Source organism: Equus caballus, chromosome 12 (assembly GCF_041296265.1).
Source record: "Equus caballus isolate H_3958 breed thoroughbred chromosome 12, TB-T2T, whole genome shotgun sequence".
Lineage (NCBI taxonomy): Eukaryota > Metazoa > Chordata > Mammalia > Perissodactyla > Equidae > Equus > Equus caballus.
Window position 1 is genome coordinate 16,603,668 of NC_091695.1, and position 20,961 is coordinate 16,624,628.

At 36.6% G+C, this 20,961-nt stretch overlaps 1 protein-coding gene and 2 pseudogenes across 1 annotated transcript; 1 reads left to right on the top strand and 2 right to left on the bottom strand.

The window, feature by feature from the left end:
• On the top strand, positions 1,968 to 2,855 carry OR4S22P (olfactory receptor family 4 subfamily S member 22, pseudogene; annotated as a pseudogene).
• On the bottom strand, positions 3,848 to 4,715 carry OR4P75P (olfactory receptor family 4 subfamily P member 75, pseudogene; annotated as a pseudogene).
• On the bottom strand, positions 15,645 to 16,568 carry OR4C1D (olfactory receptor family 4 subfamily C member 1D). The gene has a single exon (NM_001391680.1). It carries the CDS (start codon positions 16,566 to 16,568, stop codon positions 15,645 to 15,647), a length of 924 nt encoding a protein of 307 aa, NP_001378609.1.
• Between the last annotated feature and the right edge of the window lie 4,393 nt (positions 16,569 to 20,961).

Sequence of the window (20,961 nt, forward strand, 5' to 3'; positions counted from 1 at the left end):
GTCAGAGTTGTAAGCACTAACTTGCAATGAAGTTGCCTTAGGTGGGCAAAATTCCTAATAATTATATAAGATTCTGTGCAATCCTATCCTAACCTAAAAATAAAGGAATAATTTACATCTGTGGCTTGGTTTGAGGAATAACTTGTAAGCCCCTTTGATCAAAACTATTCCACATACCCCTTTCCACATATACATTCCAGTGACCCTGTTAGAGTACCCGAAATTCCATCACTGAAGACTTATCCATTTAAACTAAATATTGTCCTCTTGCTAAACCTGTCTTTCAGTATACTAAAGTATCTTTCAGTGATGAACTCTTCCAGGAATATTTAATTTATCCTACATGGAAGAGCTAATATAGACTAGCATGAAACATGAAAGATTAAAAGGATACATGAAGGAATGGTGAAATTAAAGGGCAGAGGTTTTCTTTTTCTTTTTCTGATTAACAGACGAATCTTTAAAATATCAAGGCAAAGTAATTTCTGAGGAATCCAGAAATTATCAAAGACTTCTCCTTCCCTCGATTCAAATCAAACAGATCTTGCTTTGCCTCCAGCGGTTTATTTTATTGCTTTATCTTCTCTTATTTCTGCCTCCTTATCAGAGTTTTATGGCTATTCCAGGCTGAGAGAATTGATTTAATTCATGGTAGAAATTACTGTAAATATGATAGATGATAATGAAATTGAAACTATATCATTTCACAAATTGGATTACAGAAGCCCCAAGAAGATAAATGATTTATCTAGAGTTACAGCACCATTATCTCAGAATCAGGTTTGTATCAGGTCCTCTTTCTACTGCACCACACCACCTCTTGACTCTGAGAGCTTGATATTGTGGGGGATGGGAATTGGCCACCTCAAGATGTGTCTCTTTGGCATGAGGATTATTTTAGGCTGATTACTTTTAATAAACTGCAGATAGGAAAGCAACTGAAAAGCGGAATTTACTTACCCTTTGTTAAGAGACATTTACATTGTAAAGGAAATCTCCATCTGTAAAGGTGTCTCCCTGTCCATACCAGGAAGAATGGGGGATGACCTTTTCTCTAGAAACTCTTATCAATGCAGAAGGCAAGGACTTAAATCTGTGTAATAACTTATTTCTGTTTACTGTGTTTGTCTGGTAACCTCCTGTAAGTGACTCCCCCTACCCCCAACGTCCTCCTTTGTCTTTAGCTGAAGATTATATTTAAGGTGGGGGCTTCAGCCATTTTGGCAAGTTGCTCAGGTTGCCTGAACCTCTCCCATGTATGCATGTTATAAAGCTTTGTTTAATTTTCACCTGTTATTCTGTCTCATGTGAATTTAATTCGTTCTCTGGCCAGAAGAACCCACAGTGGGTAGAGGAAATGTCTTCCTCCCGTACAATATCAAATAGGGGACCATAAATTCATGTACAAAAAGATCCACGTTTCTTAAGAAGAACCTGCAGAGGTCACCTGGTTTCAACTACTTGAATACTCATGGCAGTATTCAGAAGGAAAAATGCAGATATATGTTTACATTTCTGTGTCAAAAATAAAGTGAATCTTTTCAGATATCTAAATGTTACAATATCCCCAAACACAGAAGGTGTTTCAAAATTACATTGAGTGCCTTGGACAGAATAAGAACTAACTAAATTTTTAGAAACAAACAGATGAAAAAACCTAATAAAAGGTGAGGGAGGTGAGATCCTTGGTTAGATGTGTGACTAGGGGATTTACTTTATTTCGCTAGACTTTGTTTCCTCATCTGAAGTGAATGAATCGACTATCATGTGGAGGTAAGATGATCAGAATATGTGAATTTCAATTTCTTTAAGTACACATGCTAAGAAACAGTAAGCATCCATTTTTGCATTTTCAACTACTGTGACTATACATTTGTTTTGAGTTAGAAGTAAATTTTGCTGGTCTTTCTTATGTTTTTCTCTCTCATAATTTAATTCTCTTGGGAACTTGGCCTCATAGATTAATTCCATGGAAAAAAATTAACAATGTAACTCAATTCATTTTCCGTGGTCTTTCTTAGAACCTAGAGGTTGAAGAATTATGCTTTGGGGTGTTTTCTTTCTTCTACACAGTCGTTCTGGGAAACCTCCTCATCATGCTGATAACTTACATGGGCAACCTTTTCAAGTACCCTATGTATTTCTTTCTCAATTGCTTGTCTTTTGTGGACATTTGTTACTCTTCAGTCACAGCTCCTAAGATGCTTTTTGACCTACCAGCCAAGAGCAAAACTATCTCCTGTGTGGGTGCATGTTGCAACTCTTGGGGGAACATTTCTTTGGTTGAGATCATCATCCTTACTATAATGGGTTATGATGGTTATGTTGCTATCTGTAAACCCCTGTACTATATAGCTATAATGGGCCAGGACAGATGCAATAAAATGTTGCTGGGAATCTGGGTGGGAAGTTTCTTATACTCCACTAACCAAGAGGCTCTCGTAGTCCAACTATGCTTTTGTGGACCCAATGAGATTGATCACTACTTTTGTGCTGTCTACCCTGTGCTGGAACTTGCCTGCACAAACACATATGTGGTTGGTGGTGTTGTAACAGCAAACAGTGCTGTCATCACTGAGGATATTTATTGTCTTGCTAACCTCATATACCATCATCCTGGTGTCCCTGAGAAAGCAGTCAGCAGAAGGCAGGTGCAAAACTCTCTCTACCTGTGGCTTCGACATTGCTATGGTCATCCTCATTTTTGGTCCCTGTACTTTCATGTGTATGCACCCTGGTACTGCCTTTTCAGAGGATAAGATGGCAGCTGTATTTTACACCATTGTCACTCCATGTTAAACCCCCTGATTTATACACTGATAAATGTACAAGTAAGGAATGCAAATCTACCCTGAAGTCTGGAATTAAGCCCCATCAAGCTCAACCTAGATCAGCTGAACCCCAGCTTACCCAAGAACACATAAGTGATAATTAAATGCTTAGAGTATAAGACACAGGTTTTAGAAGGGCTTGTTACATGTCAATATAGAGCTGGCCTATCCAAGAACAGCATGGTCAAACTGTAGAATTTGGGATTATGAGGTATATTCTTGAATTAATCAAACCTCCAATATGTTAATTTAAAGATTTAAAATATACAACACACATAATTTTATCATTGCTTTTTTTTTTATTGCAATGGAGACTTCAAAAATATGGAAACACTTGCGGCTGGCTGGATGGCACAGTGGTTAAATTTGCATGTTCCGCATTGGCAGCCCAGGTTCACTGGTTCAGATCCCAGGTGCTGACCTCCGCACCACTTGTCAAGCCATGCTGTGGTAAGCATCCCACAGATAGAGTGGAGAAAGATGGGCATGGATGTTGGCCCAGGGCCAGTCTTCCTCAGCAGAAAGGAGGAAGATTGGTGGCAGATGTTAACTCAGGGCTAATCTTCCTCAAAAAAGAAAAAATGGAAATGATTAGGACCTCTATCTGTGAGAGGTATCTCAGTCAAGATACCTGTTTCCTAAAGCAGGGCACAACTGCCAAACCATGCAGTCTTTACAATTTACCCACAATTTGCCCTGATAAAAGTGCTATAATGCCCACTACGTCATGGATCATAAAAAGCAGAAGGGTTCAAAAGTCAGACATAAATTCCGGATTGTCAGAGCTGGAAGAGATCTGGAGATCATCTGGTCCACCTCTCTTCTATACAGTCTCAGAAAAGTAACAGAAAGAGAGTGGCTGACGGTCCTTATCTCTTCAGGGCTTGCAAATTTTCATGACAGCCCACCACATCTCTGTATCTGTGCATTTGTTGGCATTAATGATTCTGTAGATAGAACAGGATCTGCCAAAGGTTTGAACACCATTGTCTTCATTTCCCTTGAAACAATGTATCTCAGCACACTTTCCTCATGGTGTTCTTCATGTCTGTGTTTCTCAGTGTGTAGATGAGAGGGTTGAATATGGGTGCAATCATGGTGTAAAATAGGGCAAAAAGCTTATCATCACTGAGAGAATCAACAGTGGGGACGTAGGTGAAGATGAGGGGCAAGAAGAACGTGAACACAGCAGTGATGTGTGAGCTGCAAGTGGAGAGGGCTTTGCAGTGGCCCTCGGATAAATGAGTCCTCAGGGTTGACAGGACGATGATGTAAGAAATTACCAAGGCAACAAAGGTCAAAATGGACATCACTCCTGTGGTGGTAATGGTCACAATGACCAATAAGCTGGTGTCCATGCAGGCCAGCTTCAGCAAGGGGAATACATCACAGAAATAGTGGTCTATCTGATTGGGACCACAGAAGGGAAGTTCAATAATAATCAATACATGCAGGATTGAATGGATAAATGCTGCCATAATAGAGGCCATCACAAGGACATAGCACACTTGTCTGCTCATGATGACTATGTAGTGAAGGGGCCTGCAGATGGCTGCAAAGTGGTCATAGGCCATGGCCACCAAGATGAAGGTCTCAGTGGCACCAAAGAAGTGAGCATAAAACATCTGGGGTGTGTAGCCATTGTAGGAGATTGTCTTTTACTGGGCCAGTAAGTCTGTGATCAGTTTGGGGGCCACTGTGGAGCTGAAGCAGACATCCATGAAAGCATGTAGGCTACTCACTGAGGTGGCTGCTTCTGATGGTAAGAAGAATGAGCAGGTTTCCTGAGAGAACTGCAATATAGCAAAGCGAGAACAGGACAAACCAGGCAACCTTCACATCCTCATAGCTAAAATGTCCCAGGAGGATAAATTCTGTGATGTTTTTCTGTCCTATTGCTTCTGTGAGTTTGATCATATAGAGAGGGAAGTTAATATACTCGAAAACATTGAGCTTTTTAAAATTATTGATTTATTTTAAAAGCCATTTATTTATTCAATGAAAGTATGTTGATGGTTTATTATGATACAACCCCTGTAATTGGTACTAACAGTATAGCAGTGTACAAAATACATACAATCTCTACCTACGGGTAGAGCACAGTTCACTTCCCAGTCTAAGCAAGGAGTTCTCATCATTTTTCTCCTTTGGTCACATTTTCTGACACTTTCTTTTATGGCAGCACACTTGAGGGGCAAACTGCATCCAGACACTCTTCTTCACTAGATCTGTTCCACTATCTTGTATCTCTTTGAATTGAGCCACTAACTTTCTTTGCCAGGCTCATTACAGGCTCCTGGGACCAATCCTTATAATATTTTAGTTAAAAAGAAAATATTTCTTTGGTGTAAAATATTATACTACATCTCTTACTTCCTTTCTCCAAACTCATCTAAAATGTGTCACAAACAGCTAAACTCGAGGTTCATTTTTATAAAAAGATTAACCCAACACATTGATAAAATCTGTCAGCCTAATTGTGAAGAGCTATAACAGCAATTGAACACTGTCCATTATTCCCTCTGAGTTCCTGTGACATTGTGTTAGGAAAATGCACATTTGACATATAAAGATATTTTTAATAGGATTTTAAGAGGTTCATGGACTTTCGATTGAACTTGAATCCATGAATCCCAAGTTAACACCCTGTGGTCTGATTTTTTGCAAAATCTCTGGCAATATCACTGTCACACAAGCAAAACTCCAATTGCAATGGTTCTGAGCTGCAGTGTGATTTGTTTAAAATAAAATGTTAAAGATTCTTTTAACTGTGGTTATTTGTCCTTACAGATAAAATTCCCTCCTTGAATATAGAATGGTGTTAAAAAATATAAAAATATTGAAACAAGTAAAAAGATATACCATGTTAATGGCTAGGGGGGATCAATATAGAAAAGATGTCAATTCTTCCCAAATTAATCAATGCATTCAATAATTAAAACAAACATTCTGACAAAAACTTTCATGAAACTTGAAAATCTGATTCCAAAATTCAGAAACAGTTAATATCTACAGTAGTTAAGCTAACTTTTTAAAAGAAAGAATGAAGAATATAGACATACCTTTCAGAATGGAAGTATATTAGAAAACTATGACAATTAAAGAATTGATGAAAGCAGATAGCTAGACAATAGGACAGCCAATAAATAAACACATAAAATATTGGAATTTATTCTATGTCTGAATTGAAATTTAAAATTGATGTGAAATAATGAACTTTTCAGTAACTGATGTTAGGACATTCAATCTCCCTCTGGAGGAAAAAAATACCTCACAAGTCATAAAAATTATATTCCAGATGGTTGAAAGATATAAATGTGTCAAATAAAACTAGGAAAAATATTTGAGAAATAATTATAATGGATTTATTTCATAGAGTAGGGATTTGTTTTAAGCAAATTACAGAAAGCAAATTCATAAAATATATATTTATACTTTCTGTATGAAAAAATTCTATATGAACAAAGTGTTTTTTTACTTTTTATTGAGATTATGATAGTTTACAACGTTGTGAAATTTCAGCTGTATGTTATTATTTGTCAGTCATATTATAGGTGCACCACTTCACCCTTTGTGCCCACCTTGAACAAAATATTTAAAAAAGTGACAAAATGAGTGTAAATATAAATCCTACAAAGCAATAATTTAAAGATAAGCAACACACTTTTCTAAAAAAGAAAACATTTGACTAGTCAATACACAGAAAGGAAATTACTACTAGCCAATATCATATATAAAAACGCCCAACCTCATTAGAATCAGGGAAATAAAGCTTGAACAACAATGAGATACTACTCCTACTCATCAACTTCATAAAAATAAAGTTAAAAAGGCTGTTTATATAACACTTTGGTGAGTGGCCCAGTGAAAATACTCCAGAAAACATAGAAAAATATATTCATAGCAGATTTTCAAATTTGGAAAATGGAAATGATCTATCTGACAGTAGAATGGAAATAAGATGTGGTACGTTCTTATTATGGAAAACAAGGTAGAAATTTAAATTTTGGATCCTTGTGGCATATTTACTATGATACAAATCACTAAGATATATTTTTGAGTGGAAAATATAATAAAGTACACAAAGGTAATCAGTATGATAACTTGTATGTTAAAATAAATCACAACCACAGACTACTGTGTAGTTTCTATGAGAACATTTGTGCTCATAAATTAATTGGAGAATGTGTGGAAGGAAAGATTTACTTCTGAGAAATAAAGGGGGTGATGGCCAAAGGGGCTTTTAGAGGTATACAGTATTTTTATTAAAGAGTTTATGTTTCAGTATCAGTTCTGTAATTAAAGTTAATTTAAAAACTCCTTATTTGGTAATACGTTTATGAAGACTACATAATGAATGAAATTAAATTAAATATAAACACAATCGTTTACTGGAATTCAATAAACTCATGTAACTTACCACATTGTTTCCTCAATTACTTTAGTAAATATAGACATAGATGCTATTCTCAAAGCAGTATATACCATCAATTGTCATAAAAAAATAAACATGACTAGACAGATACACTGCCCCCTCTCCTCCAGGAGGAGATATTTGATATAAGGAAACAGAAAACACCTCTGCATCTGCATCTACATTTATACCAGTGTCTGTATCTCTTTTTACAGCTATATCTGGATTTGTTTCTTATATCAACATTAAAAAGTCTAGTTATACTTTTATAATTTTGAGAGGATTTAAATAAATTCCAAGATGATCTGTTAAATCTAATGGTTCTTATTATTGAAGACTCAAGTTTATAATTTACTCTTTTATACGGCTCTTGTTTTGCTGAACTAACACTGGTGCTTATTATAGTTTCAGTGAGAGGAAAAAGTAAATTTGTCATAGAGGATGCTGAATAATCAGGATCTGCTACATGAAAGGTTAACAGCCTCTGATATATGTGGACTCAATAGAAATGCCACTATAAGTAAAACTTCTGATTATCTGAAATCATCCTCTCTGCTGCAACAAGCTCATTAAGAAAATCTACATTGGACAGCATCCTAAAAAGGATAGTCAGCACACTGAAGTTCACCCTGCTTTACCACAACCTCTACAATAAAAAGGGAAAAAATACTCAACTCTGATTTTCAGGGTCATCTTGGTGTCCTTAGTCTCACAGAAAGCCATCCCTCTAAGAACAGGAACCAGACAAGGATATCCACTTCACCACTCTTATTTAACATAGTATTGGAAGTCTTAGCCACAGCAACCAGGCAAGAAAAAGAAATAAAAGGAATCCAAACTGAAAAGGAAGAAGTGAAACGATCACTATTTGCAAATGACATGATTTTATAGATAGAAAACTCTACAGAATCTTCTAAAAACCTTTTGGAAATAATAAATGAATATAGTCAAGCCGCAGGATACAAAATCAACATATAAAAATGAGTTGTGTTCACTAACAATGAAGTAGCAGAAAGAGAAATTAAGAATACAATCACATTTACAGTTGGAACAAAAATAATAAAATATCTAGGAATAAGCTTAACCAAAAAGGTGAAAGATCTGTACACTGAAAACTATAAAACATTTTTTAAACAAATTAGGGAATACATCAAGAAATGGAAAGATACTCCATGCTCCTGGATTGAAAGTATTAACCTGGTTAAAATGCCCATACTTCCTAAAGCACCCTACAGATTCAATAAATTCCTTTCAAAGTTCCAACAATATTTTTCGCAGAAATAGAACAAAGAATCCTAAAATTTGTATGGAACAACAAAAGACTCCAAATAGTCAAAGGAATCTTGAGAAAAAAAGAACAAATTTGGAGATATCACTCTTCCTGATTTCAACATATACTATAAAACCATAGTAATAAAACCAGCATAGTTCTGGCAGAAAAACAGACACACAGATCAATGGAACAGAATTGAGAGCTCAGAAATAAACTCATACATCTATGGACAGCTAATTTTCGACAACGGATCCAAGAGCACACAATGGAGAAAGGAAAATCTCTTCAATAAATGGTGTTGGGAAAACCAGACAGCCAGATGAAAAAGAATGAAAGTAGACCATTATCTTACACCATGCACAAAAATTAACTCAAAATGGAATAAAGACTTGAATGTTAGACCTGAAACCATGAAATTCCTAGAAGAAAACATAGGCAGTATGTTCTTTGACATTAGTCTTAGCGGCAGATTTTCAAGTACCATGTCTGACCGTGAAAGGGAAACAATAGAAAACATGATCAAATGGGACTACATCAAACTAAAAAGCTTCTGCACAGCAAAGGAAACCATCAACAAAATGAAAAGACAACCTAACAACTGGGAGAAGATATTTGCAAGCCATATACATGATAAAGGGATAATATCCAAAATATACAGAGACCTTATACATCTCAACAACAAAAATACTAATAATCCCATTAAAAAATGGGCAAAAGATCTGAACAGAGATTTCTCCAAAGAAGATATACAGGTGACCAACATTCGCATGAAAAGATGTTCAACATCATTAGCTATGAGGGAAATGCAAATCAAAATTACAATGAGATATCACCTCACTCCCCTCAGAATGGCTGTAATTAACACAACAGGAAACAACAAGTGTTGGAGAAGATGTGGAGAGAAGGGAACTCTCATATACTGCTGCTAGGAGTGCAAACTGGTGCAGCAACTATGGAAAACAATACGGAGATTCCTCCAAAAATTAATAGAACTACCATATGATCTAGCTATTCCCCTGCTGGGTATTCATCCAAAGAACATGACAACACAAATCTATAAAGATACATTCACCCCTATGTTCATTGCAGCATTAGTCACAATAGCCAAGACTTGGAAGCAAACTAGGTGCCCATCAAGGGACGAATCGATAAAGAAGATGTGGTATATATCCACAATAGAATACTCCTCAGTCATAAGAAATTATGAAATCGAATCATTTGTGACAATATGGATGGACCTTCAGAGTATTATGCAAAGTGAAATAAGTCAGAGGGAGAATGTCAAATACCGTATGATCTCACTCATACGTAAAAGAGAAAAACAACAACAAATGAACATATAGAAACGGAGATTGGGTTGGTGGTTACTAGAGGGAAAGGGGGGAGGGAAGAGGGTGAAAGGGGCAATTAGGCACATGTGCGGTGATGGATTATAAGTATTTGGGTAGTGAACATGATGTAATCTACACAGAAATCTAAATATAATGACTTACACCTGAAATTAACATGCTATGAACCAATATTACCACAATAAAAAAGGGAAGTTATTTTGATAGAATCAGAGTTTCTAATAATTTTAAAGAAAGATTTGAAATATATGCTCTAAGTGTCCAACGACTTAAATAGAAAACAACCCTTGTGGTTGGCAGAGGAATTTGAATTTCATGTAAATAGAAAATACTGCCCCAAAACACAGCCAGGTAAACTGTTTACAAAATAATTTGTGGAAGTATGTCTGCCATTTGGCTACATTTTGAGCTTAATTTGTAAACAATATCCAATCCACATCTTAGAAGAAACGTCATTAATAATATGTTCTCCTTTGGGTAGTAGCCCTAGGCCTTCAAAGGGCATAGAATTTCAAAGTGTGCACACTTGCATCACTCTAATTGTATTCCTTTGAGGCTATGTTTCTACTGACTGAAGAGCTAATCACCATACCAGTGAATTCCCAACCACCCCTGCAATGATCTGCTTTTCCCAGGGGCGGAACTTCACTGGAGCCAGGTCAAGCTCATGCTCCACAAACACAAAATCAGATCACTGTATTAACCATTCAATTATTTGCTCCACAACTAAGATCTCTTCTTCAATAACAGAATGGCCATACAATGATCCATCTGCCCATTAATGTAAATGAAGAAAAGTCAATAGGATTTATTCTTGACTACATAGCACGTATCAAGACTGAATTTTTCTATCACCTAATTTGGTGCTCATTCATCTTTTAAGAGTATTATTAAAATTGTGTCATATCTAGTTGAAGTACAGTTGCAAGTATTAAGGATTAAAAAAGGTACCTCAGCCAGAAAAAATAAGAACTAAATTCTGTCTCACCCCATAACAACTTGTACTCCCAAATGACATGTTTTCAATTTAGAAATATTTGGGGCTACAGTATTTATTCTTTTTCCACTTTCAATAGGAAAAAAATATCAATATGCTACATTTACAATATACTCCACAGATTACACCTGGTCATTAACATTTGCCCACATACCCTGGGAAGTCTCCTGAGAAGGAACAGTCTCTCAGCTTTACTAAATATCATCCTCACAGGTGATGCACCAACCTCTGCAATTGGATTATCTTTACTAACATTCTAACATTACTCCATGTCCTTACCTAACTATGTGTTAGGCAGTGCTCCTCCACCTTTTTTTTCAGTATTGCCTGCCTAAGGCACCTTTTTAGATACTCTTTCCCTAACAACCGCCCTACAATCTTAGCATCACAGAAATACTATTTATGTACTTTATGTATATCTATGCTTTATATGTAAAAGCAGTAAGATATTTTCGTCTCCATAGAAATCATTTTTACCTACCTTTGGGGAGATAACATCGCCGTTGCAAATGCATGTGTTAAAGAAATTTACTTACAAAAAGAAAGGGGAGAAATAATGTGTTTTTTTAATCTTGATCTTAACTAAAATTCTAGGTGTGCTTCAAACTACACAAATCTATGTCTAATTCTTCTCCTCTGAGTCACCCTCTCAATAAAATGTTTTTCAGCAAACTGATTACTAACACAATTACATTTTTATTTATGTGTTAACTTGTTTATTATCCTTCTATTCCGCCCTGAATTTAAGATCCATACTGATGAGGATTTTAGGCTGGTTAATTTTAAAACTGCAGATGAGAAGCAGGCTCCGAGGACTGGAGTGTGATTGCCCTTTGCTGAGAAACATTTACATTTGTAAGGGAAACCTCCATCTGTAAAGATGCCTTCCTCTCTGTGCCAGGAAGAAGGGGGATGGCCTTATCTCTAGAAACTCTTAATGGGGAAGGCAAAAACTTAAGCTGGTTACTGTCTGGCAACCTCATGTAACTGATTTAGGGTGGTGGCTTCTGGCCTTTACTTAATCCGATTTGATTCTTATCTAAAAGTTGTGGGACCACCCAATGGCCAGACCCCACCTGCACTGATACCATTTTAATTTTTTTACATGTTCTTTCCTTTGTTTTGTAAACAGATGGCTCACATACCTATGCCTTAAATTTAGCCTTACTCTCCACCTATGTTTGCAGCAGAAGCGGCAGCAGCAGCACCTCCTCCTGCCTGTGGGCCCTGTCCCCACGAAGCAGCTCTGACTACCCATGGGTCCTGTACCCAAGCCGGCAGCAGCAGCTCTGACTGCCCATGGGTCCTGTCCCCATGCTATTCCACACTATTCTCTAAATAAAATAGCACTACTACCAGATCTTGAGAGTCCAAGAAATCTTTCTTTCGACTCCTCGGCTCACCGACCCTGCATCACATACAAACACAGTTCTTGTCTGTGGTATTCAACAGCCCCCAGAACTCTCCAGCACACTTTTGGCACTGAACAACATATTTTGATAAATGAACTAAGTCAAAATTTGCTGAACTTAAATGACAATGGATCCTTTTTTCAAGTAATAAATATTAGCACTATGAGATAATAATGGGAAAAGTCCTATAGAAACAACATTTAGCTCTTCAAAGTGCTACCCTCATGCCCAGAGTATCAGTCTCCTCAATGATCGAGTTCCTTATTCTTCCTCCAAACATGTCTCTCACCTGTGTCACTTTCTTTGAAATTCCTCCTTTGACTTTTATTTCTTGAGCCCATTACATCTCACTTTCCATGATGCCCATGTAGGGAAATACACCTATAGAAATGAGATTGTGGGGAACTGGTCTTGGCCACGCCAAGATATGTCTCTTTGGCATGAGGATTATTGGGCTGATTGCTTTTGATAAACTGGGACAGGGAAGGAGGCTCTGAGGGGTGGAACTTGCTTGCCCTTTGTTAGGAGACATTTACATCGTAAAGGAAATCTCTATCTGTAAAGGTGCCTCCCTCTCTGTGCCAGGAAGAAGAAAGGGGATGACCTTCTCTCTAGAAGCTCTTAATCAATGCCAAAGGCAAAGACTTAAATCTGCATTTGTTTACTGTACTTGTGTGGTAATCTCCCATGATTGACCCCCCCTCCACCCCCAACATCCTCCTTTGTTGTTAGCTGAGATGATATTTACGTGGGGACTTCAGCCATTTTGGCGAGTTGCTCAGCTTTCCTGACTCCTCCCATGTATACATGTTATAAAGCTTTGTTTAATTTTCTCCTGCTATTCTGTCTCATGTGAATTAACTTCGTTCTCCAGCCAGATGAACCCATTTCGGGTAGAGGAAATGTCTTACTCCCCTACAAGATCATCAGATGGCTTTTCTCTAACACATGAGGAATCAAGAGAATGGAAGTGACCTAGGAGAAGGAGGTCAAGGGACAGCCGAGGGAAGAAAGTGATGCCCCAAAATAAGGGATGAATGCCTCAAGGGCAATCTTGACAATGCAACCAATGATCAGTTCTGTGTGTTGTAATTTTGACATCATGCTGGCAAGCAGTATTGTGAAGTGGGAAGAGTAAAGATGACAGAGTCTAAAAGACTTGATATTGTTGCTTAACTTCACTGAGCCTCATTTTCTGCTCGTATAAAATGGAATAAAGACTAATAAAACTTGTTGCTACACTAAAAGAGTTAAAGTATGTAAAGAACCTATCAAAACTTATGCCTTATGGTTGGCATTAAACACCTGTTGTTGATCTCTCCTCACTTAATGCCTATTTTCACTGAATTAAAAGTCCATATAAACCAAAGCATCCTTATACAACAGATCCAAATATTATTTACCTTATTAATTGTTTGTGGAAAATATACTTACTTCCTTATATGTTGTTTTAAGTATCAGAAAAAATCAGATGGCAGTTGGACCTCATGAGAGATTCTTGATGATGAATAAAAAGGGACATCTTAACATGACTTAAAATTATTCGCAAACCAGAGGTTTCCATCTACTGAGAATGTCAGACTGACTTGCATTTCCTCCTTCAGTTCTCACAGCTTCCAAGGGTGCTGTTGACAATTTATAATTTGTGTTTCATTAATCTTATCACCCCTCCCCTGAGCACTTGGTGTTACCTATAAGACACAATCGTTGGCCTTATTTTCCCTCTTTTGTCTTAGAGTAGAAACAACATTTACTCAATACTTTTTCCTCTCCTTACCACTGGCTTTCTCTCATCTCCTATCTGACAGTCAAAATGAACCACATCATTTAATACAGATTCTGCTGAAATGTTTGATTCTCCCCAGCAATTGTAAACTTGATCCTTTTTAATATACTAAGTCCTGTTTATATGGTCTTTCAAGCCTAGAATCTGTGGGAAAAGGTCCTATTTCTTACAAATTTGGTAGAGCCATGCATACTCTAGAACACCTAGTCACCCAAGAGAACAGTGTACCATGCTCTGGCGTTACTGTATGGTCAAAATAAAAAATAGCTCTAGAGGACCACACTTTGAGAAAGGAAAATTTGTGAGAAGTAACACAAGTTGATGTGGTATAGTCAGAGAAGCTTTGATTTATAGTGTTATGTACTAATGTAGAAAGATCTGATTATTTTCCTTGTCCATAGAGGAGTATAATTGCTTAAATATATTGCTACATCTGAGACAAGGCTACAACAAATTTGACACAATCTTTATTAAAGGACAACGTGAATCATTAAGGCTGAAGACAAGTTTCTTATCTATAGACGTAAACATGGACAACTGAGTTTTATTTCAAAGAAAGTAGGACTGAGATCTGAAAGACCTGGATTCAAATTTTGTAGCTGAAACATTAGATATGCGACCTGAGCCAAGTAAATTAGTAAACTTTTCTTGGCATCAACTTCTCTGTAAAATGGTGACAGTAATATTGGAACTACCAATTTAATACATGAAAAATCAACTAACTTAAGTGAATATGCCTGATAGATAACACAGTGTTCCTTTAGTGTAAATATACGTATCACATATACAGAACAATACCTTTGGAACTTAAGTATATGCCTTTATGTTGAGTTTAAATAGAAGAATGTTCATCTTTATTGCTTCAAATGGTTCCTCAAGTCTTGGTAAGGCAAAAGAAAAAACTTCCTTTGTATTCAAGAAAAACTGTGAGCCATAAGGATATTTATGAAAATAAGACAAAATTAAGAGTAATTTCAACATTTCTGGCTTATTTCTTGTGCCAAAAAAACCCATAAAGTTCGGTTATAAATTATTCTTTCTTCTTTTTGTATCTGTATTTTTTGCTTTTTGTAAATTCATAGTGCCAAAAGTAAAAAATCTGTAGTGAATTTTTTCACTCCCCATCTGTCCCTTCTACGTCCAGCTAAGAATTTCTATCCTTTTTTTCCTTTACAACAGACAAAGCAAAAACAAAAGAAGTTCTGAGATCATGGTTCTATGAAAAAGCTGATTTCATCCAAGTAACATATGTATGAAAAATTTAGTAAAGTAGCAGTGGGATTCGAGAAAAATACACTCTAGAATCATCAAACTAGGGATCAATAGTTGTTCTTTCCATTGCATATCCTGAATCTATGCACATGACCTTTGAAGCCTTGGTAAAGTACATTAAAAGCTATCAAAAGAATGTATGAAAGAGCTTAACCACTGTTAAGTATTCAATAAATGTTAGCATGTGGGTTTTTTTTTTCTGTCAGTGATCTGCAGAATTTGTTAACTTTCTTTAACAGTTTACAACACATATAATCCTCCCTATATATATATATATATATATCACCACTTTCTTGGTGTTATGAACAGCCTAAGTTACTCTCATCTTCAACAAACTTCTCAGGGCATTTTTCACCTCTGTATTTCTCACTGTGTAAATGATAGGATTTAACATGGGAGTGAAGATTGCAAAGAACACAGCCACCAACTTGTCCATAGGGTAGGTGGCCAAAGGACGCACATAGGTGAATATGCAAGGCACAAAATAGAGTGCAACTACAGTAAAGTGGGAGCCACATGTAGAGAGGGCTCTGCGTCGTCCTTTGGAGCCTTGGGATTTCAGGGAGCTCAGGATGACTATATAGGAGATGAGCAGCATTGAAAAAATGAGCAAGCACATAGCCCCACTGTTGGTTGTCACCACAATTCTGAGCCTGTAGGAGTCCCTACAGGCAAGCTTCAACAGTGGGAAGAAATCACACATGAAGTGGTCGATGACATTGGGGCCACAAAAGGACAGGTTGACCATGAAAATAACCTGCACAGTGGCATGCAGTATTCCCCCAATCCAGGTCACAAACACCAGGAGACAGCAGAGCCCCTGTCTCATGATGGTCATGTAGTGCAGGGGCTTGCAGATGGCCACATAGCGATCATAGGCCATGACAGTGAGGAGGATGACCTCTGATCCTCCCAGGAAGTGTTCCACAAAGATCTGAGTCAGGCAGCCACCCAAGGAGATAGTTCTCCTCTGGTACAGCATGTCAATGATCATTTTTGGGGTGGTGACAGAGGTAAAGGAGGCATCTATGAAGGACAAGTAAGTAAGAAAGAAGTACATGGGAGCTGAAAGTGTGGGGCTGAGGGAGATGGTAACGACAACGAGCATATTGGCCAGCACAGTAAATAAGAAAATGAACAAAAAGGCAATGAAGAGTATTTTCTGCAAGTGTGGATTCTGTGTGAGTCCCAAGAGAATAAATTCAGTCACATTGTTGGGAGTGAGGTGATCCATTTAGGAATTAACACCTGGCTGAGGCCTAAATTACCTATAAAGGGATAAAGAAAGATACCTATCAATCATGCAGGGATTGTACTCTGAGTTTGATAATACGAAAACAGAGCAGTCACTGTAACTATGGAGCAGGTCCTTGGCACATCTTGCCCCAGTAATAGTTTCAATTCTTTCTTATTTCCTCCATGATATTTTCCATCTCTTCAAATATCTAATATCTGTCACCTATAAATCATCTATAGGGCAGCATTTGATTTGTAATTTACTGAGAAAATACTGGGCTATATACATGATATCTGGACTCTTCGGGTTCCAACTCCGTGACTTTACTTAGTCATTTCAGTGTCCCATCCTTCTCAGACCTCCTCTGTGTCTATGAGCTTACAAATTGCAACTCTCAGATGTATTTTCTAAGTTAAGAGTTCCTCCCTCTTCTAGGAGAGTTCACATTTGAACCCACAGCTCTAAGTGTGGAAAGAAAGACAGGGTCAATAAATATCTGTCATAAGAAGACAGATTAGGTAAAATATATGTCGTTGCTGACACACCCTGCCTGATACCTACCATAAAACCTATGCTATTCATGTGTGTTTCCTCTCTGTGCCTACCATAGTGCCTGGCAGAATATCTGCACTATTTGACTCCTACTGGGTGGTGAATAAATACTTAGTGAATCGCCACTTCTTTGTGTGTAAAACTACGCATGTTTCTCCAGCCCACAAACCCAGGTATTCATGTGCTCTCATCCTCCCACTCTGTTTATCATTACTCTCTACTTTAGGAGAAATGTAAATAAACTTTTGAAAGAAAGCTGCATTTCAGTTTAATAGTTTCTGACACACTTTTTAGGGTAAGTTTGAAAATGTTAATGCTTCTAGGAAAGGGTATGTTACTGGGTCATTTTACTTTCAAGATAATTATTGTGTTTATTCTTCAAAATTCTGCTCCACATACAATTTAGCATAGTCACATCAGTAAATTTATAGCTTCAGTAGACTGAGATTAAAAGAAAAAAACTTTTGGATAGTTGTTCAATACATGAGGATCTATCAAGCAAAGGAAAGTCTTATTTTCAAATTTTAAAAACAGAAATTTTGAGTGGAAAAGAGAAAGAAATAGTGTACTAGATATGATAGACACATAAAGTACTATACACATACACACAAGTGTATAAAGTGTATTACTTATGGTAAGTACCTATGACATGTTCACTCAGTACACAAATATTTTTTGGACACTTACTATGTATATTAACGTATGTTCATCCATATAAAGCCATAAAAAGTATCCCTTTTGAATGCCCTTCATAATCCCCCCAGACATTTTATTACCAAATGGCAGCAGCTCTTCCATCCATGAGATCCTCCCACTCCTTTATGTTTCTGCCTATGCAATCTCATGTCTTCTCCTCCCATCCTCCCATAACATCGATCATCCAACATTTCTGGTTACAGGATATTGCATTGCTAATAGAATGAGGAAATTTGGGGACATAAATTTCCCAATGGAAATAAAAGAGAAAATATTGATATAACAAAATGTACTCTGCAAAAAATATTTCTTTTCCTTTCAAAGATAATGAATAAAGAGCTTCATTTTTTTAATTACCCAAAATGAAGATCTTACACAGACATGAACACAAAGTGCACAGCTTCACTGCATTCCCTTATTCTGAGGTGGACTCCTCAACAGATCAGAAGAGTATAGTGACAGAACGTTAGAATAAGACACAGTTAATAAAAATGATTTAAAAATAACTATGGAGAGAGATAAATTAGTTTGTCTTTTTACTTTGACGCCACAATAATCTGTCCATGAGTAATCCTCAAAAGAAAATATTTTTAAAAGTTAAAAATCGTTACATACAAATATGTTTGATACAATTATTAAGAGCTTTGGGAAATTAGAAATTACATAGAATGTCCAACATTAAAGAAATGGATAAGTAAAATATAGGGCATCTCTTTGAATAATGTGTAGTTTTTAACAGGGATATTTTTTAAAATTGTTCAATAACATAGCAAAATTCTTACATTGTAATATTAAGTGGAGAAATATCTTAAAGCAATTTGAAATAGATAATATGATTCTAACTAATTTAAATATGTATTAATAAGAAAAAGCAGACCCCAACACATTTTTAGTTATGAATTGGTAGCAGGGTAATTGATTCTATTATCCTTGATACTTGACATGCTGAAGAGATTTAAAACTCAGATTGGTGGGGGTGAGAAGTGATTATGTGATTTGTAAGATCCATTTAAACCTCAGATTCTATAATTATATTATTTCTTGGAAAAAAAATCTCACCCGTGAATTTGTCTGAATTAGCTCCAGGGCCAGGCCCCCAGGCAGCTGTTAGTTCACCAAGAAAGAAGTCAAGTTGTAAGATTAAAAATGCCAACTAGCTCAGCTACAGTAAGTTCTTTGTTGATTTATAAATGGCATCCTTCGGATAAGGCCTTTCTCTTGAGCCTCATAAGTGCTAACACATATCCTGTTTGTAGGTAAATCCTGTGGAGTTTCTTAGCTGTGGCTAACTAGACCTCTGGAGTATTTCACTGTCATTAGCAGATCTTTCTAACAACCCAATTATTTCATGTAATCTAAGTGAACATCAGAAGACAACTTTTATAACATTCATCTTTAATTTTTAACACCTTCCTTAAGTCTACATGAAGACAAAACACCATGACAAGAGAAAAATAACTCAACCACATAAATTTGTATATTTGATAACAAATGAACTCAACATAAAGTCTATATATCTGGTATTGTATAAATTAAACATTTAGGTTGGTAACTATCTGAATCAAACTTTTCATTATAATGTTTTGTTTTAATTGAACTACCATTCATGATGATCATAGTTTTTAAATATTGTTTTCAGAGATGCATTGTGATAGTTACAAACTCTACTATAATTTTGGCACTTCACACTGGCTAACGTTTACAGTACTTCTTCAATGTAGTTGTTTCTTATGCCAATTGTGGAATTAGATTAACATGATAATGAAGAAAATATTATGGCTACAATGGTGAGTGGAAAGATTGCTTTAGAACCCAAATACCTGTCTAGCTTCCCAAGGCCTAGAGTACTACAAAATGGAAAAAGTGCAGATTTAAGTCTAAACAGTAAGGGCTGTCCATGAAGGAACTTTCAAAAGAGAAGTTCCTGGGGCTATTCCAGGATAAAGCTGTTTCTTCTTTTTCTTTTCCTTCTTCTCCCCAAAGCACCCCAGTACACAGTTGTATATTCTAGTTGTAGGTCCCTCTGGTTCTGTTTTGCAGGATTCCACCTCAGCATGGCTTGATGAGCCGTGCTAAGTCTGCGCCCAGGGCCTCACCTGGCAAAACCCTGGGCCACTGAAGCAGAGCGCGCAAAATTAACCACTCATCCACAGGGCCGGCCTCTCCAAAAAAAATCTGTTTCCATAATACAAATCTAAGGAGAGGGTGGTTTAAAACCCTAGAGAGATAGCAACATATATTTTCAAATGGGAAGGGTAAACCAGAATGAAGGCAGAAGAAATTATATATGGATCATATCCCAGTTGGTCAGAAACTAGTTGGGGTATGGTTTGATGTTTGATAGTTTCAAGGACTAATTTCACAAAAACCAGGTACCTGTCAAAGTGTTCTTATTGGCAGCTTCATGCACTTCAATAGGTAGAGGAACATGTTCTCAAAGTAACAAAATGCTCAAGAGCAGAGCTCATCTTGTCTTAATCCAATCCAAAGATCTTTTCATCCCAGAAGGACTTCTCTTAAATTGTTTACTGGGAGTGGAAAAGTTTGGGGAGGTGGGCTGTAGTCTATTGCCAGCCTATAGACACATAATTTCTCATAACTCTTCCAATTTTACTTCTTCTAATTGAAGTAGAAGCAAATATAGTGATATTTATGGTAATAAAAATATTGGCATCAGCAGAATAACAGAACTTGGATACACCTTCTAAATTAACTAAGTAAACTACTTGTAGAAAAAGGGAGCATTGTTTAACGTCATAGAATGAGATGATGGCACCGTGAGAAATAAAACCCATGTCTCCTGATCCTGAAGCTGGTGTTCTTACTCTCCATTATGTTTCCATAACCATAATACGCTTGCTAAATATTGTTACGTGATGGAATTCATCAATTTTTTCAATAAAACATGCAGTATCCATGAGGTTGGAGGCTGGATCTTTCTGTCAAAAGAGGAAGCTATAGAAACATCTATGACATGTACACATTTGTATTTTGGTAGCAGGTTTCATTTTTGAAAACAGCCAAAATAATTCACAAGAAAGTCTTAAAAGTTAGGTCAGTTGTTTAGCTGAGAAATAGATTCTTTGGTCAACTATGGAGTAACGATTACTGTTTGATGTTTTTTTTTTCCCTTATAAAAGAT